The sequence below is a fragment of the Hippocampus bargibanti genome, linkage group LG09, assembly GCF_051943395.1.
Source record: "Hippocampus bargibanti isolate YZ-2025 linkage group LG09, ASM5194339v1, whole genome shotgun sequence".
NCBI lineage: Eukaryota > Metazoa > Chordata > Actinopteri > Syngnathiformes > Syngnathidae > Hippocampus > Hippocampus bargibanti.
This window is the reverse complement of record NC_142742.1, coordinates 17142919-17169074: the sequence shown is the minus strand read 5'-3', so window position 1 is coordinate 17169074 and position 26156 is coordinate 17142919. Positions and strand designations below refer to the sequence as shown.

The 26156-nt window shown below is 42.5% G+C and overlaps 2 protein-coding genes across 3 annotated transcripts; one reads left to right on the top strand and one right to left on the bottom strand.

The window, feature by feature from the left end:
- Positions 1–1624: 1624 nt before the first annotated feature.
- On the bottom strand, positions 1625–14375 carry qrsl1 (glutaminyl-tRNA amidotransferase subunit QRSL1). 2 transcript variants are annotated; one of them, XM_089005262.1, is made up of 11 exons: positions 14258–14375; positions 13820–13979; positions 13477–13575; positions 13298–13394; positions 12382–12543; positions 12136–12311; positions 7335–7447; positions 5862–6054; positions 5551–5668; positions 4994–5199; positions 1625–2169 (listed from the first exon to the last, which is right to left on the bottom strand). In XM_089005262.1, exons 1-11 carry the CDS (start codon positions 14279–14281, stop codon positions 1955–1957), a joined length of 1563 nt encoding a protein of 520 aa, XP_088861388.1. In that variant the 5' UTR covers positions 14282–14375; the 3' UTR covers positions 1625–1954. The 2 variants fall into 2 exon arrangements, with proteins under 2 accessions (XP_088861388.1, XP_088861389.1); XM_089005263.1 differs by having other exon boundaries at positions 13820–13962; positions 14258–14359.
- Positions 14376–14484: 109 nt separating this feature from the next.
- Positions 14485–25527, top strand: rtn4ip1 (reticulon 4 interacting protein 1). The gene is made up of 9 exons (XM_089005264.1): positions 14485–14929; positions 15872–16023; positions 16464–16532; positions 16621–16745; positions 16809–16857; positions 16938–17074; positions 18712–18895; positions 24850–24945; positions 25185–25527. The coding sequence occupies exons 1-9, from the start codon at positions 14638–14640 to the stop codon at positions 25305–25307; spliced, it is 1227 nt and encodes a 408-aa protein (XP_088861390.1). The 5' UTR covers positions 14485–14637; the 3' UTR covers positions 25308–25527.
- The last annotated feature ends 629 nt before the right edge of the window (positions 25528–26156 follow it).

The following is a 26156-nucleotide window of genomic DNA, read 5'->3' as shown; positions in this document are numbered from 1 at the left end:
CTCGAGCTATTCAACAATAGCGACAAGTCAGTGAGCAGGTACCAGCACCTTGTATTCAATGCTCTGACGTGATGATTCAGTGAGCATTAACTTTGAGTCAGTTATCATGTTCCACATACCCCAATATGAGATAAGGCAGCAAAAACATTTCCATAAAATGTGATCACATTCAAGCAGAATGGCCAATCATTCAGCTGCCAGCTGTACACTTCGTGGGCCCTGCTGCAAGTTTGCTGAAGATAAAGCTTTGCATGACCTGCTTTTGACTCGTTTTTGGAAATGACAAATTTACGCCATTTCTACACACATCCTCAACTTTGTCAAAGTGGTGCAAATAATCAACATTTAGCTTTTTTTTTTGCTCAGAATTTATCTGCGAATGACAGACAACACTTCCCTAAAAAGTGGAACAATCTAACTACAGCAAAAAATAAAGAAATCCATATTTTTTTATGTTGATTTTGGAATTAAATCCATCAATTGTGTTACTGTCAGTAGGAGTTACCTAAATTTAGTGAGCAAGCTTCATGTAGCAACTGTGAGCTAGCATTGGATTAATTAGAGAAATACAAATTGAATTATGAAAAGCTCTTAAATCAGTGCAAATAAACATTCACTGCCAATGTTTCAATAATTCTATTCCGTCTGGTCAACGATCAAAAAAAGCCAGTACCGAGACTCTCACATGGACACATTTTATTTAAAATTAAATTTTACTGGACCAGTAATCATAATTGGACCAATTAAGAACAGATCGGTGGGAACGGCGGCTTGTTATAGTATATGGAGCTGAGGTCGAAAAGAGAGTAGTTTATTTGAGTTTCTGTCAACTTCTTTTAGCGCCTTCCCAGCTTTGAAGGGCTGCGTCACTTTCAACTGTATCTGCAAGCATGTGCTTTTTATCCATTGAAGATGATAGATAAGACAATATTGATGTAATTTGTGAGGGTACATGGCAGTTACTGAAGCTTGTACATCTGTGACCAGCATTCCATAAAGCTGTTTAGAACTGAATTATTTGATTCGCTTCAGCTTTGTCCAATATAAAGAAAAATAACAGACTTTCACCCTCTCAGTGACGGGGGTGACTACAGTCGATGGCAAATCATGTTATCGAGTTACAGGGAGCATGAAAGGGCTAAGAGCCCAAAAGCTGATTTCTGTGGCTGGCTGTTCCCTTTGTAGGAAATGTATAAACAGCTTTGAAGGCTATTTCTTTAACTTAACTAATTCAGTGCAAGATACAGTAAAGTCTCGTTATATCGATATTCAAGGGAGTCCGAAAAAATATCGATATAACTGGGACTATCGATATATCCGACCCTGTTTGCATGTAATTTTCTCCGTGCGTGCATAGAAATAGTATCGATATAACCGGGACTATCAATATATCCGATATAACGAGACTTTACTGTATATGCAAAATGTGTCCACTCCAGTGCCAGGGTTTTTGTCATTTTCACTGAAATTCCAGGACCCACAGAATATTGAGTTTTAGGCCTACACAAACATTCAATGCAGCGTAAGAAACCTTAGACTCATAAATTCATAAATTATATGGATCTGGAAATATATAAGTCTGGAAGCAGTGCAACAGGGAAAATGTAATAAAAGGCACCTGAAAGACAATTTGGAATTATTTAATAGGATTTCATGGACAAAATATAATTGACATCAGTCCGTGATTCAGATATTTTTAGGCCAGCAGAGAAGGCTTTGCAGGCCTTGATGGTCGTCACTGTTTTGCACTTTAACAACAGCTGAAGCTGTAACAAAGCGCTAACATGGAAAAAAAGGGAAATGCTTCCCCCTCGTGGAAGGGAAAAAAAACATGGCCAGAGATCTCACTGGACCTTTATCGGCAGCCCCGCAACAAAAACCAAAACCCAAACAAATTCGGGAATGGCAGTGAATGAGTTAATTACAACTTACAACCTTCACTGACTTCATCTATTCATCTCTGCCCCTGGGCAAAACTAATATCGTAACTGGAACGCTGCTTCATGTTAGATTCCTCAAAGTCACTGATGGAAGGAAACCTAACCCTTTGTTCAATCCACTGGGCAGCACTAAGCAACTTTTTGTCTTGGAAGGCAGGGCCTATGAGTTGTAAGCCAATGGGAAGGCCTCTTCTGGATAAGGTCACTGGCACAGAAACAGCGGGGAGGCCTGCAGTGAGGAAAAATGAGACTTGAAGGACACTTTATGGAAAGGTGATGATTGGGACCTTAATCGATGAGAAGGTTTCTTCAGCCGTCATCTGTACAAAAGTGAAGGTTTCGGACGTTTCGCCTCCTATCCAAGAGGCTTCGTCAGCGAACTAAAGTCTGACTGGTCGTATCGGCCCCATTTATATATCCCTAATGTCCAGACATGGTGGCGCCGGACACCGCTATGATAGGTCCCTACTCTCAGGTTGGGGGGGCAGAGGACCCCTCCCTGTGGCCCCACTGATTGTTTCTACATTCCTGACTAACGACTGGCCTATTACCCCCACTCCCACCGGTATCACCTCATCAGCATAACGACCCTCATCAGCATTACGAAAGTTGCCTAACCTGTTTTGCCTAAGCAGGCTATTGTATGAACGATCCAAAATGAACCTCACCCCACCAGACCGGTTTAATGAAGGATTTTGTTGTTTTATAAGAATCGCTTCTTTTACCCCCCTTTCAAACCATCTATGTTCTTTCGCTAAGATTTTAACCTCATTGTCATCAAATGAGTGGTTGCTAGCTTTTAGGTGCAAATGTACTGCCGATTGAGGTCCACTTATATTATCCCTGCGATGTTGATAAAGTCTTTTTTTGAGAATTTGTTGAGTCTCCCCAATGTACTGCTCTTTACAATTTTCATTCTTACAATGTATGGAATAAACTACATTACTTTGTTTTTCATTTGGTAGCCTATCTTTTGGATGCACTAATTTTTGCCTTAACGTGTTTATCGGTTTGAAATAAGTAGGAATTTTATGTTGCCAAAGGACTCTTTGTAATTTTTCACAAACTCCTGCAATGTACGGTACTGCTACTCCTCTCCTTTTTTGTATCTTGAGAATTATTGGTTTCATTCCCTATTCTTTCTTTCTGACATTTAAGCGAAACGTCCGAAACCTTCACTTTTGTACAGATGACGGCTGAAGAAACCTTCTCATCGATGGACCACTCCTGTACGACTGAGAGCTTACACAGACGTATTGGGACCTTAAGCATAGTTACAAGTTCATTTGTAGAGTGGTAACAAACAGGACGAAACTAAGGAAAACAACTAGAAAATGTTTCCTCTTAAAAAATCATCTGTACATAAAATAACGAGAGGAAACTAAATCCACCCATCAATAAAGTCTAAGTTGACTAAGTAGTACCGTGCACCCCACCAAAAAAAAGGAAAAAAAAACAATGTCTGTTGGGGCATGCGTCCGAACCGCAGTTCCACTGTGTAAGGTCACAGTGCTTTTAGCATAAATACCATGCATGCCTTCCTTAGTATGCCTGAGCTAGATAAATTGATTTAGCCACCCCTTGTCAAGGCCTGCTAAAGCTCTTGACTATGCAAGCGGTAGAAATTGGATGTACGGACGGACCGTCAAACCCACTGGCTTGTGTTTCATAAGACACAATGGAAATAGGACCCATGATGACATCTCATCTCATCTCATCTCATCTCATTTTCCGTACCGCTTATTCCTCATTAGGGAGGCGGGGGTTGCTGGAGCCTATCTCAGCTGTCTTCGGGCACGAGGCGGGGGACACCCTGAATTGGTTGCCAGCCAATCGCAGGGCACACAAAGACGTACAACAGTCACTCTCTCACACTCACACCTATGTTTTTGGAGTGTGGGAGGAAACCGGAGGACCCGGAGAAAACCCACGCGGGTCCGGGGAGAACATGCAAACTCCACACAGGGTGGCCGGACCGGGACGCGAACCGGCCACCTCTGCACTGTGAAGCCGGTGTGCTACCCACTCGACTACCAGGCCGCCCCCCATGATGACATGTTTTTCAAATATTGTGCTGCCCTACAAGTCACACACGAGAATGACTGGATGTTTTGATGACTATCAGATCATTCTTTTTAATTTCTCCCTTAAAGGACAACCGACGCCTGTGTCCATAATTTTTAAAATGGCTTCAAATGACTTCTACTGAGCGTATTTTACAAAGATTCCAACGCATATAGCTATATTTTACGTTTTAAGACTCGCACAGAATATTCCGGAAGTCTTGTTTTTGAGTTGGTGACAAGTCCTGACGTCACGTCACGGAAGGAACACCCCTGACTGAGAAAGGCCATACTGTCGCAGTCCTTTCATCACCTCAATGCATTTTGCGGTACTTTGTTTGGTCTGAAAACTTCGCGTTGATCCGTGTTGATGGCGAAATTAGAAGGAAAACACATAAATAACACGATGGCGTGTTACACCGAACAACTATTTGATATTCGCTGACAAAAATGCCAAGGAGAAAAATCAGCCCCTTTCCACGGAGCTTTGTCGCCATCTTGTGGGTGCTACATTTCTCTCCAGATGCCTCAAAATGACACGAAATAAATTATATAATCGATTGCAAACATGTATGCTTTCCTCTTCAGAACTATTTGAATCATATTCATAACTGGATGAGTAACAAATAAGCATTTTCTCCGAATCTGAAGCCATTGTTTTGATTCTCGAGCAAGGCAAGACGTCTTGGCGTGACGCCACGAACAAGGGGGTAGGACCTTCTGAAACTGGCCACTTCCGGTTTCAAATTGAAGTAGTTTTTAGACACTTTAAGTCATTTTTATTGGTGTTTTGCATTTGACTAAAAATATCATCCTGCGTGTTTTGGGTATTTTAGATGCTCTAAAACATTTTTCTTATGTCAGCTAGGAAACAAAAAAGTGATGTCGGTTGTCCTTTAAAGCATGGTGGCTGTGACTATTGTAAATCCATTGTTGATTTTAGGGCGTCAGGCCATTTGTATAACTGTGACTTCTCAGCTTGTTATGTACCTGCCATGTTGGCGGGAACGGTGAAGATGTCCTCCTGTGTGCTGCGTGTTCGGTTGTCTTCTTGTGTGAAGTTGGCGTAACGTGCAGCGTCTGAGAGGGTGGTGGGTGTCAGTAGCATGTGAATACCCGAGCTGAACACACGGTTGAAGTCGTCTGCAATCAGCCGACGAACCTTCTGGGCTTTCACAAAGTAGTGCTCGTAGTTTCTGACAAGATAGGAGGAAAAAAATACGATGCTGGAGAAGAAACAATAAACAAGGACCCACTGAACAGATAATATGCCTCAATTGTGCATTACCAGATGGAAACGTAAATTTGTGCATGCACAATGTTAGTGACTGTCTCTATCACAGCAACTTTCTTTGAATCCTTACAGCAACTGCTGTACTTTCCAATAAGCAACTGACACTGCTAGGGGTGGACTGAGACATAAATAAAAATGATCCTGAGCATTTTTATGCTTAGCGTGCCCCCCACAGCTCCTGATAATTATCTCATTTAAACTCTATTCCCTCCTATATATCTATTTCCTTCATGAGGAAAAAAAGTTGTCTTACTGTTTGAGCAGGAAGTAGTTTCCGGACAAAATCCTGCTTCTCACAACGTCATTGAAACCCTCGTGTCGTGTGGTGGCATACATAGTCTCTGTGGAACTGTCCACTTTGCTTCGATGGCCTGAGCAATGAGATATTATTATGTTTATTATCATCATCATAATCATCTTCAAACGTCATCACTGCATTTTTAAGTGAGGCAGCAGTGGGGCTTCCCCAGAGCGTTTTCAATGACTACCCACCCAAAACAGGTTTCCTGTGCAACCGCAATGTACAGTATGTGGTATATAAAAGCAGCTCTTGTTGGTTCTTACCATACTGGAGGCCATCGAAACGCGCCATGTTCGACGCCACCTCAGTACAGCACAGAATGTGGTAACACGCAATGGAATAGTGGCTGTGGGGGAGGGACACTTGCTCCACACGTGCACCTGATTTCTCAAACATGTCAGCAACTCGACTCCACTGTGCAGCGGTCTCCTCGGACAGTCCAGGTGCATAGAATTCCTGGATATGATGGGAGGCACACAACTCTGTTAGCCATCGGAGGAGTCTGTAATGGGTGTCGAGATTTGCTCCCGCGGGCCACGTAGAACGACATAGTGGCCCAGACTGGCCTCCGAGCCTTCACTTTGACACTTGTGCTTTATAGGAAAAGCAATTATTTTGCTTAGAACTGCAAATGAAACAGATGGCAAATGATTTCTGGAAGCAAATCTAAGAAGTACAGTGATACCTCGGCTTATGAACGCTTTAGCTAACGAACATTTCACCTTATGAACATTAAATTTGCAAGAATATAATCTTGGCATACAAACTAGTTTTCGGGAAACACACGGAGCGCCATAATGGCTGGCGGACTAGTTTTTGGCGGAAGAACACCAAACCAGACGGCCGAACAGCGCCACTGTGGCTGCCGGACTACTTTTCCAACACACCCTTTGTGTGCATATGTGGTTTGTTCATCAAGGATACATTTGCTATTATGGATCCAAAAAAGACCCCACCACAGGCTAGTACTAAGCCGAAGAGAACACAAAACAAAATTACAGTTGAGCAGAAGAAGGAGATCATCCAAACACACGAACGAGGTGTGCGTTTGTGTGACTTTGTGTACCAGTATGCTAAGTCGACCATTGCTACGTGTGGCTAAGGGTGTTTCTGTGTTTTCTAAGCAACGGTCTCAGGCAATAGAAGAGGTTGAAAAACTTTTGTTGGATTTGGATTCATGAAAAGCAGCTAGCAGGGGACAGTTTGAGTGAGCGTAATATCGCTGAGAAAGCACAGCAACTTCGCTCAGATATCATTCAGAGGCAACCACATCAACAACCATCACAAAGGTAAATAAAACAACTATATTATACAGTACAGTTTATTTCTTTAATTACAATACAATAGCACATTCATTTTACATAAAATAAAGGTATATTTTGTGTAGTTTTAAGGCTTACTGAGTAGAAAAATATGTTTTATGGCGACCTGGAAACTGATTATTCTCTTTTTTAATGGTTTTCTATGGGAAATTAATGTTTGGAAGACACACTTTTCACCTTACACACACTTTCTGAGAACCAATTAAGTTTGTAAGCTGAGGTATCACTGTATTAGTATAAGACAAGACATAAGTTAAATACAGTCGAATCATGTAACATCACAGGATATGTGATTATCCAGGTGCATCAATAGCAAAAAACAATAGAGGTTACGACAATATATGTTTACATATAGATGTTAAAATGTTTAGTTCCCAAATTGAGTGTCTGACAAAATTAGAAGAATAAATGAACCTTTGGGATGCCTATGCAGAGTTTCTTGATGTTGAAGTTTTCAGGCAGCTCTGTTGACGATCGGGGTGCAGGAACAGTTGTGGAGTCTTTTGTGTCGGTGCCTTGGAGAATACCTAATTGATGTGCAAACAAGAGCTCAGATAAGATTTTCCGATTACATTTCAACACTTGCAGTGTTTACAATACGACAAATGAATAACTTGCCTATATTTTATTTAGTGATGCTTTGTGGAGGACAATGAAGCACACGTGGAAACAAAGTGGGCATTTTTTTTAGAAAATTGACTTTTTAATGGTGTGTATGCAAATTATTGGTCTCCTGAATGCCTACCACGTCCATCATGTGTGAAATTAAACAACCATGTCAATCTTCTGCTGCCTACCTAATGATTGTGCCTCGACTGGGATCACCACCTTATCGTGGTGAGGCACTTTGCGCGTCTCCATGACCCCGAGAGCTATGTCGGCTGGAGTCTTGTACTCCTGGCAGGGTCACCCAAGCCGAACAGGTCGGAGGGTAGAGGCCAGACAAAGAGTGATCCCAAATCCGCACCCGGGGGTAGGCGTAGGCGGAGTCCAACAGATCGGACCACCGGCAGCCCCTTGCAACCGCACTCACCTGAAGGTCGTCTCGAGTCTTCACTCTTGCCACTGGAATACAGTGGGTGCAGCCAAGTATGTGGGGGAAGGAATTCCGCGCCCCGTCCCTCACACTAAATCCACTAGTAGCGCAGGTTTCAGCTTCCACCATATAAGTCCACTGGCGATAGGATAAAGTGACGGGGGCAGGTCATGGATGTGACTGGAAGCTTCTAGCTTGATTCCTACACAGGGGCGGTACAGGATTGATGGTCGTTGCGAAGATGGGATGGAGCAACATTATCCTTCGGCAGCATCCTGTGCGTCTGAGCAGCCCTATTCAGGGTCCGCACTGCTCACCCCTTATAGGGGAAGGGTCTAGAAAAGGTGACCTAAACATTGCTTGTTCCACCACACCTGGGTGGCCCACCGCAGCCACCAAGGCATCCCCCCTCTGCGGTCGAAAACGAAATATAATCAAACCCATGACTATGAACCTGGCTTCCTGGAATGTTCGCACCCTCCTCGATGCTCGAGACGAGATGGAGAGACCTCGAAGACGAACTGCCCTCATCGCACATGAGCTGAGGAGGTACAACATCGATATTGGCGCACTCAGTGAGACTCGGTTCTCAGGCGAGGATTCACTCAAAGAAGTTGGTGAAGGTTACACCTTCTTCTGGAAGGGTCTCCCAGAGAATGAGCGAAGACTCCATGGAGTTGGCTTTGCTGTGAAAAGCAGCTTACTCAGTAACATCCCTGAGTCCCCCCAAGGCATCAGTGAACGGCTTATGACCTGGCGTATTCCCCTGGTAAAAGGTCGCTTCACAACTTTAATCAGCGCCTATGCTCCCACCTTGGATGCTGACGATAACACCAAAGATGCCTTCTATGAGTCCCTGGATGCTACCATATCCAAAATCCCTGCCTCTGATAAACTTGTTCTGATGGGTGACTTCAATGCCCGAGTAGGTACTGATGCCAGGCTCTGGAAACAAGTAATCGGAAGGCACGGGACGGGGAAAATAAACAGCAATGGCCTCCGACTCCTCACTCTGTGCTCTGAGCATCAGTTGATTGTAACTAACACCATCTTTCAGCTGAAAAAGACATACATCACATCATGGATGCACCCCAGGTCCAAACATTGGCACTTACTGGACTACATCATCACAAGGCAACGAGACCAAAATGATGTCTGCATCACGCGGGCCATGCGTGGGGCTGAATGCTGGACTGATCATCGACTGATCAAGTCCAGGCTCAAGCTGAGAATTCGACCTCCTCATAAGAAACAGCAACCCCAAAGGCGTCTTAACACCAGGGCCCTGGAGTCCCCAGAATGTGCAGCCAGCTACCGCCACAAGATGGCAGAGGGACTTGCCAGCCTGGACAATGACACCAGTAACGGTGACCTTGATGTTGAAAGCAGATGGAAAAAATTGAGGACAACAATTCATCAAGCTGCCTCCGAGACCACCGGCTTCACTCAGAAACGTCATCAAGACTGGTTCGATAACAGCTCAGCTGCCATACAGGAGCTTCTGGAAGCCAAGCGCAAAGCCCATACCACACTTCTCTCCAACACTCATTCTCCACTTCTCCTCTCTCACTACAAGGCCATCCGTGGTGAAACACAGAAACAGCTGAGGATGATGGAGAACAAGTGGTGGCTCAGCACGGCCCAAAAAATCCAGAGGCATGCAGACAACAACAACACACACGCCTTCTATGATGCTGTAAAATCCCTGCACGGCCCACGAAGACAACACATTGTCCCAGTTAAATCTGCAGACGGTTCTGTACTACTGAAGGACAAACAGCTAATACTTGAGCGCTGGGCAGAGCACTTTGACTCCCTGCTCAACCAAGTAAACCCTTCAGACACATCTGTCCTTGACTCCCTCCCAGAGCTTCCATCAGTTCCCTCCCTTGATGAACCTCCTCAGTTCACAGAGGTCCTCTCTGCAATCCGGAGCCTTAAAAACAACAAAAGCCCTGGCCCTGATGGACTTCCAGCTGAGGTCTTCAAGAGCGGCGGTTACCTCCTGACACGGAAGCTTTACCACCTCATCTGCAACATCTGGCAAAACGGGACACTTCCTCAGGAATGGAAAGACAGCAACATTGTCACCATTTACAAAAGGAAGGGGGACAAGTCAGTCTGCGGCAACAGCCGTGGCATCTCCCTACTTTCTGTTGCTGGCAAGATTCTTGCAAAAGTAATGCTGTTCCGTCTTACATCGCACATTACCGAAGACATCCTCCCAGAGACACAATGCGGCTTCAGGAAGGATCGAAGCACTCTGGACATGATCTTCGCTGCGCGCCAAGTTCAGGAGAAATGCAAGGAACAAAACAAGGACCTCTATATCACCTTCATTGACCTTACAAAGGCATTTGACACAGTTAACCGTGACATTCTCTGGACCATACTGCAGAAATTTGGCGTCCCCTCCAAATTTCTCTGCATCCTAAAACAGTTCCACAGCGGCATGCAAGCAACTGTACTTGTTGGTGGCCAGCAATCTTCCCCGTTCCCTGTGGAAGTCGGGGTGAAGCAGGGCTGTGTACTGGCCCCTGCTATATTCAACCTGTTCCTGATGGCAGCTACGCTCCTCTTCCATAAGTCCATCCAGGAAGGTGGCGGCGTACAAATCCAATTCCGCCTGGATGGTAGCCTGTTCAACATCAGACGCCTACAGGCCAAGACCAAGACCCTGATCAGCGGCATCCACGAGCTACAGTATGCAGATGATTGTGCTCTGCTGGCCCACAGCCCAGCTGCCATGCAAAATGCCCTTGATACCATGTCCTCCGTCTACCGATCACTCGGTCTCGTGATCAATGTAACCAAAACGGAGGTCATGGCAAAAGAGAGTTCTCCAACCCCAGCGTTCACCCTCAGTGGCACACCCCTCAAGGTTGTCCAACAATTCAGCTACCTCGGCAGCATTCTAACACCCTCCTGTCTAATTGATGATGACGTCCAGGCGCGCATCCATCAAGCCTCCAAAGCTTTTGGCAGATTGCGTACTCGTGTGTTCGAAAACAACCACTTAAGAACTCCAGCAAAAGTCGCAGTCTACCAAGCAGTGTGTGTGTCCACGCTGCTATATGGCGCAGAAGCCTGGACCATCTATCGACGCCATGTGAGACGCCTTGATGCATTCCACATCAGGTGCCTCCAACGAATCCTTGGCATCACCTGGCAGGATTGTGTTCCACACACCGACATCCTTCAACGCACTGCCTCCACCAGTATCGAGGCCATACTGGCAAAGAGGCAACTTCGGTGGGTTGGACATGTCATCCGGATGCCTAGCTGCCGCTTGCCTCGACAGGTGCTTTATGGACAACTCTTGTCAGCGAAGAGGAAGCCTGGTGGTCCTAAGCTGCGATACAAAGACCATCTTAAACTGACTCTAAAGAACTGCAATATCAAGCCCAGCGATCTGGAGTCTGCTGCAGCGAACAGGCCACTGTGGCGCTCCTTATGCCACGAAGGGGTGACACAACTTGAAGACAAGCGCACCCAGAGGAGGATCGTGCGGCACGAGCAAAGACACCTTTGTGCTGCTTCAGTACCGTCTCGCCAGCCCGGTCCTGGCCTCACATGTCCTGAATGTGGCAGGATTTGTGGCTCCAGAATCGGGCTTCATAGTCACCTACAGTGGCATCGGCGCCAGCGCCAATAACCACTGTCCAATACCCCACAAAGCAATGGAAGCGATGTCATCTTCGACTTCGATGGACTGCCAAGAGACCTAATGATTAAAATGGGCCTTGTTGAAACGCATTTTTTTTACTTTATGTTACTTCATGTCTTCTTTTGTCATTTATAATTTGATCTGAATTTTTGTTGTTATTGATTGTCAAGTGTTTTGAAATGCAGTTATAAAGTGTATTACTATTATTATTAATGGGTCAGATACGAGTATAGATTTTGTTATCATGACTGACTCAGAGACTTTTTTGTGACTAGAGGCCTTACAGTCTGCTTCACTAGTAATAATAATACATTTCATTTATAAGCGCCTTTCAAAACTCTCAAGGGTACTTTACAGTCACAGGATATTTTTTCTGCGGGTGAGCAGCGGCAGAATAAAAAAAATAACTCATTGTCATGAATTAAGCTGTGAACTGGTAATGGTCGATCCGTGTTTCGAGCAACTCATGAGGTCTGTTGCATCTCAAGAAACATGACTAAATTATAACCTACCTAAAATGATGGCTGCGTCGCTGGCACTTCGTGCCAAAATGCCTGGGACGTCACAGGAATTGACTAGCGGTATGAGACCATGTCTCGACAGCAGTCCATACGTTGGCTTCAAAGCCACGATGCCACACAGTGCACCTGGGTTACGGGTGGAACCACCTGTGTCCGACCCCAAAGCCCTGTCATGAAGACAATGTCATTCTCTTTCACTTGGGAACACTTCAGAGATCGAATTAGGTGACGCCTCACAGGTAACTGGTTAGGGAGGCGACAGCTGCTGCGCTTCCTCCTGAACTTCCACCGGAGATAACCCAGTCAACCTCTGGTACCGCTCGTGTCCTCTCACAGTAGGGAGTAGCGTAGCTCCATGGGTTCCTCACTGGTCCAAATGCGCCATCAGTACTGCCCGAACTGGAAGACAAAGAAGCAAAAGGCTGATCAACAACTGAAACTCAGACCATATTTTGTTAAACAGTGGCTGAGTTGTATTTATTTTTGATCAACTGCAGAAAGGGTTTTTATTATAGAGGAAGAGTTGATTTGTGTGATCATATCTTACGTATATGTATGATTACCCCTCTTCAATTTAATTTTGCAAAGTTAAAACTAGTGATTGAATCACATTCCAGTTATCTTCAAGTTTATGTCGCCTTGTTAAAACAGCATTTAAAACGGACAAATAGATATCTTGAATTAGCATGAATTAAAGATATCTTCTCCTGCAATTGTGACTTTTCTAAGTCAAGTTGTGGACATCTGAAACTGGAAATTTAGTTCTCTAAAATTTACATATCTGATTTGTGCATATGAGATATTTAATGACCAATTCCAACCACATAGACTACATACACATAAATGACAAAACTGAACGATATTTGTCGGAAAAACAACATACAGTATGTGTCTGGTTTATAAACACCTCATCTAAAATCTTAATTTATTTGGGATTCCATTCACAAACTGTCTTGACCTAATGGGCATATTTGTGACAGAAAAATCATTGTTCTCAATTTATGCGAAAAGAAATACATACTGTATTTAAATTGAAATATTATTTTTGTGGAAGTCAATGCAAGGTATTTTTTTTGCAAAGAGGGAATGACTTAGAAAATGGAAATATACATGAAATGTGTGACATGTTTGCTATTGCCAACAATATTTTTACCCCATAGCAAATTCGTCCATGTTGGTCTTCCCAAGAAGAACAGCTCCTTGGTCAAATAGCTTCTGGACTACTGTGGCATTGTATGGTGGCGTGTAGTCTGCAACAAGGAGCATCAAAGCACCATGGTTTGTTAATTACTGTATATCAAATGAACACACAACGTGCAGGTCCCCTAAGACCTTGAAGCATTCTTGAAGCGCATGTGGTCTTGACATCCCTCGTGCTAAAGTTGTCTTTGACTGCAAATGGGATTCCGTCCAGAGGACCCTTTGGGTTACCTACAGAAGATCATGAAAAATTGTGACTACACAGAATAGATACTTTACACTTAAAGCAAATGTTCTTTCATGGCGGCACAGGTTTGACTGGTTAGCATGTCCACCTTAAGAGTGCAGCTATGCAGTGTTCGATTCCGCCTCCAGGCTGCCTGTGTGGAGTTTGCACGTTCTCCCAGTGCAATGGATCTTTTTAGAGGTACCAAACCCATCTAGTTAATATGCATATTCACCAATGTACTTTTACCTCGCAGTAGTCTGGTCTCAGCTTCATGAGCCTGCTTCAAGGCCAATTCCTCTGTCACCGTGATGTAAGCATTTAGATGCTGGTTCTGCTTGATGCGGTTCAAACATTTTCTACACAGCTCAGTTGGAGAGATCTTTCTTTCTCTGAATGCAATGGAAAGCTGGAAAATTAAAACTTAGTTTGTTTTATATAAAATTATATTAGAACAAACACATTGAACAAAAAACATACATTTACATAATATGGTTAAAATGAGCTACTACTGTACAACGTTTGCTGGTTATATGGTCAACAATCATTTGATTAAAGAAATCTAAATCGATATTCGACACACAGACGCGCGCACACACACACACGCGCGCGCTTAATTCCCAGACTGAATGTTCTAGAATGTTAGATTTAACACAACAATATTATTTTAACGTGGAGCCATCTTACCTCTCGTAAAGTCAAGTTGAGCATTTTTCTGATACACTGGATTTTTTTCGCAGTCAACCTTCACAACGGTGTGCAGCACCAGTGGGCTGCCATATTTGTTTGGAAGTTCCGGGTGTCGAAACATCGTCGTGTTTCATTGGCTTGTGTTTAAAGCACACTTGTCTGTTATTGGTTGAAACACTCACTCATTTCAGGAAGTAATTGTAATTTATGTATTTTGGGAGACTCGCGTTGTTTTGAAAGGACAACATTTATATTTATTCAATATGTCATTTAAGAACACATATGTATTAAGGAACAAGGTAGACATGCTTGAAGAAACTGTCTGCGCAATGATGGCTCTGCAAGTATAAACATCGCTTTCCTTCCACGGGGTGGAAATGCTGTCCTATTTTGTAAAAATTAACTGTACAGAGATGGCAGCTACGAGATGTCTGGTGAACAGGAGGCGGTTATTTCACTTTTACGTTTCAAGGTCATTAGTTTCCAGATTTTTCAAGACTTCCAGCAGCTGTAAAAGTGTCATGCCTGCATGGGTAATTGATAAGTATGGAGACAATGATGTTCTGCGGTTTACCAAAAATGCCAGTTTCCCCGTCATCACCTACCCCAATGAGGTAATTGTCAAGGTGTTTGCAGCAGGTCTGAATCCAATTGACGTCAGCATGAGAGGCAAGTAACACGTTTCTCTTCGTGAATAATCAAAGCGTAACTGAATGCAACGCAGTAGTGTAGGAAGTCATGAAGTACAGTACTAGAAAAACTTAGTTACCGGGACAGTGTGAAAGTAGACCTTTTAGGAACTGCAATGTACTATTCTTCACGTTTTTTCTTGATGACGTTTTACTTCCTCATCCCACATTCGTAAACAGATAAATGTGCCCTCTCTTCCACATTTTATAAAAATAATCACCTGACTATTTCCAAGACAAGCAGATATCACATTAAAAAAGATGCAATTAGACTCTAATTACATCATATATTTTTATTATTATTAGAGATTTTATTTGATTGAGAGGTTGCAGACTAATAAATGGAATGCAAAGTAGGGAGCACAAACAACATTAACACCAGATCCAGCGATGTAAGCCGTTGCCCATCCACCAAACTTTATCCAAAAATTGTTGGGAGTTTTTGTCCCTAAGACTGATTGTTGTTGAATGCGATTGGATTGGATTTACATTTATTAGTCTTACAGTGGAGAAATTTACATTTCACAGAAGCATATGCAGTGTGGTAAAAACCAATAGAGTCCAATGTTCACAAAAAATACAGACGTGTAAAGTTTGATTGTATATATATTTTTTATTCAAGGTCTACTTAAAGTGATCCCATGTTGGCTCTTCCACCTGTTGTTCATTACATTGTTTGTACCTCACATTGTGATATAAGGTTTGGTAATCATTAAAACTGTGTATCAGGTTGATCGAATCCAACATTGCTTTGAAGAACCAGCATGAAAGTAAAACATTGAAATTGAAGAGCAAAAAAACGGTACTGGATTTCTAAATCCAGATTATTCCCACCGAGATTTTTGGAACAACGGGCTTGGGATGCTGAATGATTAATAAACTCCATTACGGTGTGCAACAATTATGTCTTGCAATATGCCAGGTGGCTACGGCGCGGCAACCATGTCCATGAAGAGAGACCCTCTGAACATTAATCAAAGAGGCAGCGAGTTCCCACTCACCCTAGGGAGGGACGTGTCTGGGGTTATCATGGAGTGTGGCCTAGATGTGAAGTTCATCCGAGAAAGGGATGAGGTAAAAATTATGTGAGACATTTTTACTAGCCGCAAACATTACACATATGCACCGCTGTGTGCAAAACACTTACATTGAAGTTGAGCTATTAAATAAGATGAATGAGAGAACTATACATAACATAGAACTCACTCACAATTCCAAAACAACCTTTGAACTACTAAGTGTAACATTCCTTATAATTGTTTCATTTACATTGGTTTCAGTTTTTCATCTTAAATAACCAGACGGGGGAAAAGTGATTCATGGACACGAGTAAGCTAGCATTCCAATGAAAATCATCTATTTTTATAGTTTTGTTGGCGTCTTTTTTTTTTAAATAGAAAATAGATGCACCACCAAAAAAACTCCGAATGCAATAATCTGACAGTGATTCCTGAAAAAGGCACCACACTTTCACATTAAGTCCAACATAAGGCTCGAGATTGTGATATCAACAGGTGTGGGCTGCCATTCCACCGTGGAAGCAAGGAAGCTTGGCTGAATTTGTTGTGCTGAGTGCCAATGAGGTAAGAATCACGTCGTAATCATGCAACCAAGGAATTTACCTGAGAAAGCAAAATGTTTTTTTCCCCTTATTCGCACTATCACACTCAGGTGTCTCTCAAACCAAAGTCCCTGAGCCACACGGAGGCTGCAGCCATCCCTTATGTGGCGACCACCGCTTGGTCGGCCCTTGTTAACACCGGCGGGCTCACAAAAGACAACTGTGCCAAGAAACGGTGAGGGAATATGCGCGCACACACGCACTCAGGTTCACATTCTCTCTGTTTTCTTTGTCACAGTGTTTTGGTCATTGGAGGGTCTGGAGGAGTGGGAACATTTGCCATTCAGGTTAGGTGGAAGATTGCTAGCAAGTCTCACCCATATCTTGATCTAATGCCAAATAATGTTGAGGCTTATTGTTGTTTAAGATGCTGAAAGCATGGGGAGCCCATGTGACTGTAACATGCACCCAAAATGCCAAGGATCTTGTCGGGGGGCTCGGCGCGGACCACGTGGTGGACTACACGGCCGGACCTGTTGAGGTGCCGCTCACTGCTTTGGACAAGTGAGGACAAGAATGAAACTTTCATTACTTATTATATGGTGGGCCATGAAAGAACTGGGAAATGTGGCCTTGAAATAAAAAAAAAAAAAAAACCAATTGATCAATCAATTTAGAGCGGCCTATTAGTCGAGTTGTTAGCACAGTACTGAGGTCGTGAGTTTGAGTCCCGCTCCGGCCTCCCTGTGTGTAGTTTGCATGCTCTCACCGGGCATGTTAAAACCGTTAGTTTTCTCCGGGTCTTACGGTTTCCTCCCACATTCCCAAAACATGCATGGCAGGCTGATTGAACACTCCAAATTGTCCGTATGGTTGTTTGTCTCTGTGTGTCCTGCGATTGGCTGGCAACCAATTCAGGGTGTCCCCCGCCTGAAGACGGCTGGGATAGGCTCCAGCACCCCCCCCCCCACCTGCGGTACCCTAAAGCGGATATAGCGGTCTGGAAGATGGATGGATGGATTGATTGATTTAGCCCAGTTATGCTACATTCGGACCTTGTCCCATTGCATGTCTCACTGACTTTTGTTTACTCCAACTTCATGAGGTTTGCTTTGTGTCGGGGGAAGGGATCCTCTGACGGAGGAATATATATATATATATATATATTATATATATATATATATATATATATCACTCATCAATCTGGTGACCGGTGGTTGTGATATCACTTTGGCTAATGCTAACTAGGTTGATAATTTAACAGCTGTCAACAATGCATTCACCAGTATCCAGCCTTCACCTTCATTCAGTTGTAAAATTAGGAAACATTCATTATAAAACACTTGGAGTACCAAAGGTAGAAAAGCGACATATAAATGACAACCCATTTTACCACCTACAACAGGGGTCTCAAACTCAATTGACCCGTTGGAGGCAGAGTCTGGGTGAGGCTGGGCCGCATCGAGATTTCCACAAGAAAATCACAGATAAAACATTCCAATGTTTTCAAAATCTTTACTTTTAACACACACAAAAATGAATTAAATTAATAAATGGAAAAATGAAAAACAAATAAATTAACCAGTAATAAATAAATAAAATAATTATCATGATCATAAGGCAGATACAGACGACAGAAAAAAAAACACAGGAAAACTAATTATTTTAATAAAGTTTCAAATGTCTGTATTCACAGTTCTTTAACCTTTAACTTTCGTAACATAAAGAAAATATTGAACATGAACTGTCCTAAACATGGCTTCTCTTGCCTACTTGTTCAGCTCCACACACAAGTTTCATTAATATCAATCATGCGGGCCGCACTAACATTAATCTTTCATATCAAGGCGGGCCGCAAAATATTATTTCTGGGGCCGCATTTGGCCCCCGGGCCGTGAGTCTGAGACCCCTGACCTACAATAAGTACGTATGTAAACTGTAGGCAGCCTAGTCTGTCACTAACTTACTGAGAACTAAAGTAATTATGTCAGAAAATCACATCTCAGACATACACGGAAATTATTCAAACCAAAAACAATCTGCCTTGTGCTTACTGAGCTTCTTTGTGTTGGGTGAGGACATATGCATGCAATTTGCATTGTTCCTGACCCCGTATGGCATAAACTTTGCATTTGGAACTCGGATGTGTTGGTCAGTTGGCTGATGCCTCTTTTAACGCTCTGCTCTTCATCCTCATTAAGGTTTGACCTGATCCTAGATAACATCGGAGGCAGCACAGAACGTTGGGCGCTGAATCTGCTCAAGCCGTGGAGTGGAGCAAAGTACGTCACCCTAGTTACGCCCTTCATCCAAAACACAGACACCCTAGGGGTTGCTGATGGAATGATGAAAACTACTGCCACCGTGGCCAGCAAGGCACTCAAGGTAGGGAATAAAATCTACTAAGTGTTTTTTTTACGTTTTATTTACTTCGTGTAATTTAACTGTATTTGTCAATGCTTGTAGGTCTTTTGTCTTTGTGCGAAGCACATTGAGTTGCCTTGTGTATAAAATGTGTGCTAGATGATTATGGATTACAGTACTTATTTGAATCAGTAACACGGTTGTTCCTTGTAATTGAATATCACATTAAATAGTCAGCACGGTTAAACCACATTCATAACCTAAATTGCTTTGGATCCTAAGTGGCTGAGGCTCTTAGCCAAGCCACGGAAGTCATGTCACAGAAACTCTTGAGAGGATGGAAAAGCACCAAATCAAAAATTGCATACATTTTCAGAATTAGTTTGAAATACACATAAATAGATCTACAAATAATTTACTTTCATCCTTGGTGGATGGTAAAACACTCCAGACAAACAGCTGCAACTACACAAGCAATTATGGTTTAAAAAGCCACTTCTCTATAATCTAGATAATCCCTTTCAACACAAAATAACTTGACAAATACTTATTTTTTTATGAACAGATGATTACATAGAGATAGAAAAATAGACAAATCAGACAACTTGAACAATATTTTACTACAGCAGCATCTGTCTAATGACTTTGATGACTGCCACCATCATTATGTGGTTTAATAAAAATAAATCCTCTGTAAACAAGATCTGGCACGATTCCTATCCCCGGGAGTCCAGACATCACATCACCACATCATGAATAACTCCACTCGACAACACAACTACAACTATCGTTGTTCTTAACCCGCTTAACCTTATAACGGTCCTGCATGGACAATTTGGTACATTCCCCATGTCGATGTACTTATCCCACGCATGAACACAGTAGGTGAATGAGGCAACAGTGTGAAGTGCATTGAGTCCCCGAGATAGAAACGCTATACAGCGAGACCTCAATTTAAGAACTTAATTGGTTCCCAGACAGAGTGTGTAAGGCGAAAAGTGTGTATCTCAAAAAAAAATTCCCATAGGAAACCATTAAAATGGGAATAATCCGTTCCGGGGTTTCCATAAAATATATTTTTCAACTAAATAAACCTTAAAACTACACACAACATACCTTATTCTATGTATAATAAATGTGCTATTGTATTGTAATGAAAGAAATATAATATATAATAAATATATTGTATCATAAAGTCACTTTATTTACATTTGTGATGGTCATTTATGGCTTGATGGAATGGCGTTGGAGGTCGAAGGTCAAAGGGAATTGCTGTTTGGAAAGAGAGGCGCATTACATGACGACTGTAATTAAAGAAATAAACTGTGCTGTAAAATAGAGTTTTATTTACCTTTTTGATGGTCGTTGATGGCTTATGGAAGGAGAGTCACCTTCCATAAGGACTGTTGGTAACTTAACCTCTCGTGCTGTTCGGTCGTGTGCTTCCGCCGAAGATCACTCCGCCAGCCGTGGTGGGTGTGTATTATGAAAATAGTGCTTATTATAAGGTTTAATTTTCATAAATATGATGTTTGTAAGACAAAAAGTTTGTAAGTTGATGTCTCACTGTACTCTATAAGAATGACAGCAATCAAATCAAGTGTGCAATTAGATCGCCCCCTACTGCAAGATGGCGGCAGCAAACCTCATCGCCGCTTTCCTTGCAGTGGAAGGTTGATATCTTCTTTTCCTTTTGGCTTTTCCCTTCAAGGAGTCGCCACAGCGAATCAGTGTCCTCCATCTTCATAGGTTTGATTCACATGTTTGTTTTGGCCAATTTTACGTTGGATGCCCTTCCTGACACAACCCTCTTTGTTTATCCGGGCTTGGGACCGGCATAGGAAGACACTGGCTTATGTCCCCTTGTGGCTACAGAACAAACAACACTATGAACTTAATAAAGATGAAGATGATCAGTAAAAGGCTCCCAAACACAAAATGATCATTGGCACAGCAACATTCACAAAAGCAAAACTATACTCACGGTCCTGCAATTTGAGTGAAAATGACAAAAACCCTGGCAATGTAGTGGACACATTCCTGCACATTGCCTGGCAGTCAAGTAGTTAAACGTGATTCTACTCAGTGGAAGTTTGATATACAGTAGCGTAATTGTTAGGCACCCATACCTGTCAACCGGCTGTATTTTGCCGTATTCTGTACGATGTTTGCACATTTTTAGATGTGTACGCCATACAAGAAAGTTTGTACGGGAAACACAAAATTTGGTAAATAAAATTTTGAGATATTTTCAACTCCGTTTTCGTCATTAAATATTTGCAGTAATGTTAATTATAACAAATATTGCTACTCGTAAAAAGCCAAGTCGACTACCGAGAAAACTGTTGGGGTAATTCGCTATACGAACATCTTTAAAGGACAACCGACGTCACTTTTTTGTTTCTTAACTGACATCAGAAAAACGTTTTATAGCATCTAAAATACCCAAAACACACAGTATATACTTTTATTCAAATGCAAAACATCAATAAAAATTACTTCAAGTGTCCAAAATCTGCAAAAAAATGAGCTGCGAATTGGGCATTTTCAGAAAGTCCTGCCCCCCTTGTTCGTGACGTCACGCCAAGACGTCTTTTTGCATTGCTTGTGAATCCAAACAATGGCTTCAGATTCGGAGGATATGCTTTCTTGTTACGCCTCCAGTTATGAATATGATTCAAATGGTTCTGAAGAGGAAAGCATACATGTTTGCAATCGATTAAAGAATTTATTCCATGCCATTTTGAGGCAACATTGGGGGGGAAATCAATCACCAGAAAAGAGGCACAAAATGGCGACCTCTTGTGGCCACTTCCGTTTCCACAGGCTGATAAATTCCTTATATGGAGCTTGGACGCCCTCTTTTGGGTGCAACACGGTTTTCAGACCAAACATGTCGGAGTCCGAAAAATATCGATATAACCGGGACTATCGATATATCCGACCCTGTTTGCATGTAACTTTCTCTGTGCGTGCATTGAAATAGTATCGATATAACCGGGACTATCGATATATCCGATATCGATATAACGAGACTTTACTGTAATTGAATCGGTTTGTGTGTATCAACAATGGGCAGCCCTGTCAAAGTTCTTCAATGCGGAGGTAACTCGGGAAAAGAAAGAAAAAACGTTTAGAATTTAAATGTACAGTAAAGTCTCGTTATATCGATATTCAAGGGAGTCCGAAAAAATATCGATATAACCGGGACTATCGATATATCCGATCCTGCGCCGAACTGCATTAAACAAAAGCCGCCAAAAGAGGGCAGCCAAGCGCCATATAAGAAACGGAGCTGGCCATTAGCTCCCTTTTTTGTTCCCCCAATGTTGCCTCAAAATGGCACATATAATTCTTTAATGATTGTAAACATGTATGCTTTAATCTTCAGAACTACAGTGTATTTGAAACATATTCATAACTGGATGTGTAACAAGAAAGCATATTATCCGAATCTGAAGCCATTGTTTGGATTCACAAGCAATGCAAGACGTCTTGGCGTGAAGTCATTTTTATTTGCATTTGAATAAAAAGTGACATCGGCTGTCCTTTAATACACAGTATGGAATGTTAATTTCAAAATCATCGCGCTTCAGCAGACAAAACAAGAAACATTGTTGCAAAAAACGATTGCATTCATATACAGTACAGTGGGCATGTACATAACACAACAGGGAAACTGCAACGCTTACATCTTACTGTATTATGTATACAATTTAAAAAAGTCATCAATCTTCTTCTGCTTCCCATTTTTACCTTTTAACACAAACACTTCAATCTCGTCTGCTACACACGAGCTAGCGTCTGAAAATGAAAATTGCTCTGCTACACGGGTGCTGGGCACGTAACCAAGTCACCTGACCAAGTCGACCAATGGCGCGACTGATGTCGTGACACGTAACCAAGTCACCTGACCAAGTCGACCAATGGCGCGACTGATGGCGTGACACGTAACCAAGTCACACGGCCAAGTCGACCAATAGCGCGACCGATGGCGGCTCATGTGACCAAGTCGACCAATGGCGCGACCGATGGCGGCTCACGTAACAAGACACATGACCAAGTTGACCAATGGCGCGACGGATATATCGATGTAAACAACAAAAATGGCCGGCGGGGGATGAAAAGGAGCACCGTAATAACCGGATTATCGTAACAACCGGGTATCGTACTAAACGGTACTAATTATACATAAAAAGACTAGAAATGTGCAAGGGAAATGAAAATAATATCGTAATAAGCGGTACTATCGATATAACCGATATCGATATAACGAGACTTTACTGTATTATTATTATTATTATTATTATTAAATATGTGAAGAGGCCTCTTACTTCTTTAGACGTTAAAGAATCTGAAAGACGATGCAAGAAGAGGAAGCTAAAGGACGGTGGTGGTGAAACTTGGTCAACTGCGGCCAGGCCAAGCAAATGTGACATGACAGAAACGAAACCCCCAGCTAAATCTTCTTCAAAGGAATTTGACTTGGCAAGTTGCATGTTCAAGGACACAGAGTTGGCAGGTGAAGCTAAAAAACACCTAGATTCCAATGTAGCAGGAAAAAAAAGCAAAATGGCCACGACCAACAGTAGCAGCAAGGCTCAGTGAATTCTCAACAAGATGGAGGATGCAAATACTTTGCTATTTGCTAACTTTTTGTTGGCAATATGACCAATATTCAATGGCACAAACACCTTTCTTCAAAGAAGCCACGTATCCAACTCCTTCATCATGTGTGCCTTCGGGTCAATTTGGCAAAATGGCCATAAGATTTAGCAAGCCTCATCGCCAGTGCATGTGACATCACAACGTTGACTTTGCACGCAGAGAAAATCAGAAGGAGAATGAGGACATCTTTGTTGGATCAGACTGCCGGGAATACATTGACAAGCACAGGGAGAACAGTGACCTGCCTTCCTTTTTTTCAAGTGTCAGGAACAGGATTTTAGCCTTTCACTTTGGTCCGTGCTTGTCAATGCCACAGGATGCTCAACATTCATTTCAGGCAGCAATGCAAATTCAGGCAAGGTCATGTACCACACAGTCATGTTGACTGTGAGCGCATATTTAGCCACATCAACTAAAACAAAACAGAGTTCCAGTCAGGCCTGTCAACAAAAGTTATTGGGAGCCTCACAACCAGAAAAAGGATGACACGAGTGCCACAATCTGACTCAGTGTGCGTTTTTTTTATTTATTCTGAAGAGTATAACCTCTTGTTTTCGTACAGAAAGCGTTTCCTGTGAACTCAATGTACATATGAAAATTCAACATGTTTATGATTCATTGATGTGAACAGTATTGGTTGTTCAAGTGGGTGCCTTTCAAATTTGAGTTTGTTGATAGCTATTTTGGTGAACCCATAGGAATGTAGGTTAGATGTGCATATTTGAAGTTACTAACAATGTCTTACAATTCATTCTACTTTTCAAACAAGATTGATTATTAAATGTTTCATTGATTGTAAAATATGTATTTCTGTTTTGTTTTCTTAAAATAGTAGCAAACACGATTGACAAATTGAAAAATTGATAGTGTTTTGAGCCTTATTTTCAGTAGCTGGAATGTTAAAAATTGATTGGCTTGGACTTTGTCCTGGACCGACCGGGGCCTGCGTCCTCTGGACCCCGGCATAGTACTAGGCCTTTCTGGTTTCAGAAGTTGCCAGGTATGCAGTTTCCATCCAATCGCAGGGCACACAGACACAAAAAAACATCCGTGCTCACACTCACACCTCGAGGCCATTTATTCAATCAACCTGCCACGCATGTTATGGCAGGAAAGCGGAGGAGAAAACTAACGCAGGCCCGGTGGGAGCATGCAAAGTCCACACAGGGGTGGCGGAGTGAGGATAGACCCCACAACCTCTACACTATGCGGTCCAGATGCTAACCACTGGACCACCAGGCTGCCCCGTGAGCAGAACTGTAAAATGAAATTCACTTTTCATTCACTTGTACTCTGTTCTTTTGCAGTACCTTTTTGTTAAGGGGGTCCACTACCGTTGGGGATTTTTTGCACCAAGTGGTCCAGCACTGGATGAAATAAGGGAAATGGTAGATGCAGGACAGGTATGCTGACATGTATTTTACTTTGGCTCTGTGACTTTATTGTGGTGAAGCATGAAAACAAGTTTGATTTGCGATTCAAACCAACTAGGGGGTGACGCACAAAAAACACAACGTGCAACCCAGATAAACGCACGCACACACACACACACACGCTTAAAAAAAATAAAAACGAATCATATTCACCTATAGACTGCACTCACTCTTTTTTTTCACTTTGACTGTGCTTGCTTCATTTGCAGATCCATGCGGTCGTAGAAGAAACCTTCAGTTTTGCACAGGTTCCTCAGGCCTTTGCGAAAGTGGAGAAGGGTCATGCTCGAGGAAAGACTGTGGTCCAGATCAAGGGAACACATGGCGCATAGCACTAAATAAATAAAGAGATACATAAAAAAATCTTGTCCGATGCATGAAGCCCGAATGTGTTCGCTGCAATTGAGTGAAAAACCTTAAGCTTCTACCCAAGAACTTCTGGACTATGTTTTTTTTCCTCATCCAAAAATACCGTATTTTCAGATGTTTAAGGCGCACCCAAAGCCTTGATTTTCTTCAAAAGATGACCCTGCGCCGTATACACAGGTGCGCCTTATATGTAAAGTAATATTGAACCACAACAGGTCTCGCAACTTCTGTCAGCAGCCACCGACTCCATTACCCCCCATACTGTAGCATCGTATAATGTGGTGTGCCCTATATTTTATATACTGTATTTGGAAACATGTCTCATTCATTGAAGGTTCACCTTATACTCCAGTGTGCCGTATACACCGGAAAAAAACGGTGTTCTTTTAAATCCTGAAGTTAGTGTATTTATCCCCTTCCCACAAATCTTTGACAGATCATTACAATCATTACAGTAGTAGTGTTTCCTCTTCACAGGAATTGATCCTGAATTGAAACCAACATGCAGGTCAGGGTAAACTGGACACATGTTAAAAGTTCCTCAGCCAGTCACGCCTATGGAATTTTGGTAATTTGGGGCGAAGAATACTCACGCAAGCAATACCCACACAAGAAACACAAGCGCTGTGGAGAATGAACTCTGAACCTCAGAACTGTGAGGCAGATGTTCTGAAAAAAAGCATCTTTTATTAGCCTGTCACCTTCCTATGGTGATCTAATGTCCCGACCCCCCCCTCCAAAATAACTGGGCTTTTTAAACGACCTGTCATTCGGTTTTTTTCTAAATAAGCAGGTTACTTTGGCACTCTTTA

What these genes read in the sequence shown, in the direction of transcription:
- qrsl1 (XM_089005262.1), bottom strand. Translation starts at nt 14,281, where the DNA reads ATGCTCAACTTGACTTTACGAGAG. An exon ending in CGCTTCAAGAATGCTTCAAG is followed by an intron (nt 13,395 to 13,476) that starts GTCTTAGGGGAC and finishes TCCTTGTTGCAG; the next exon opens with ACTACACGCCACCATACAAT. An exon ending in TCTGCATAGGCATCCCAAAG is followed by an intron (nt 6,055 to 7,334) that starts GTTCATTTATTC and finishes CATCATATCCAG; the next exon opens with GAATTCTATGCACCTGGACT.
- rtn4ip1 (XM_089005264.1), top strand. Translation starts at nt 14,638, where the DNA reads ATGCTGTCCTATTTTGTAAAAATTAACTGTACAGAGATGGCAGCTACG. An exon ending in TGGGAACATTTGCCATTCAG is followed by an intron (nt 16,858 to 16,937) that starts GTTAGGTGGAAG and finishes TTGTTGTTTAAG; the next exon opens with ATGCTGAAAGCATGGGGAGC. An exon ending in AAATGGTAGATGCAGGACAG is followed by an intron (nt 24,946 to 25,184) that starts GTATGCTGACAT and finishes CTTCATTTGCAG; the next exon opens with ATCCATGCGGTCGTAGAAGA.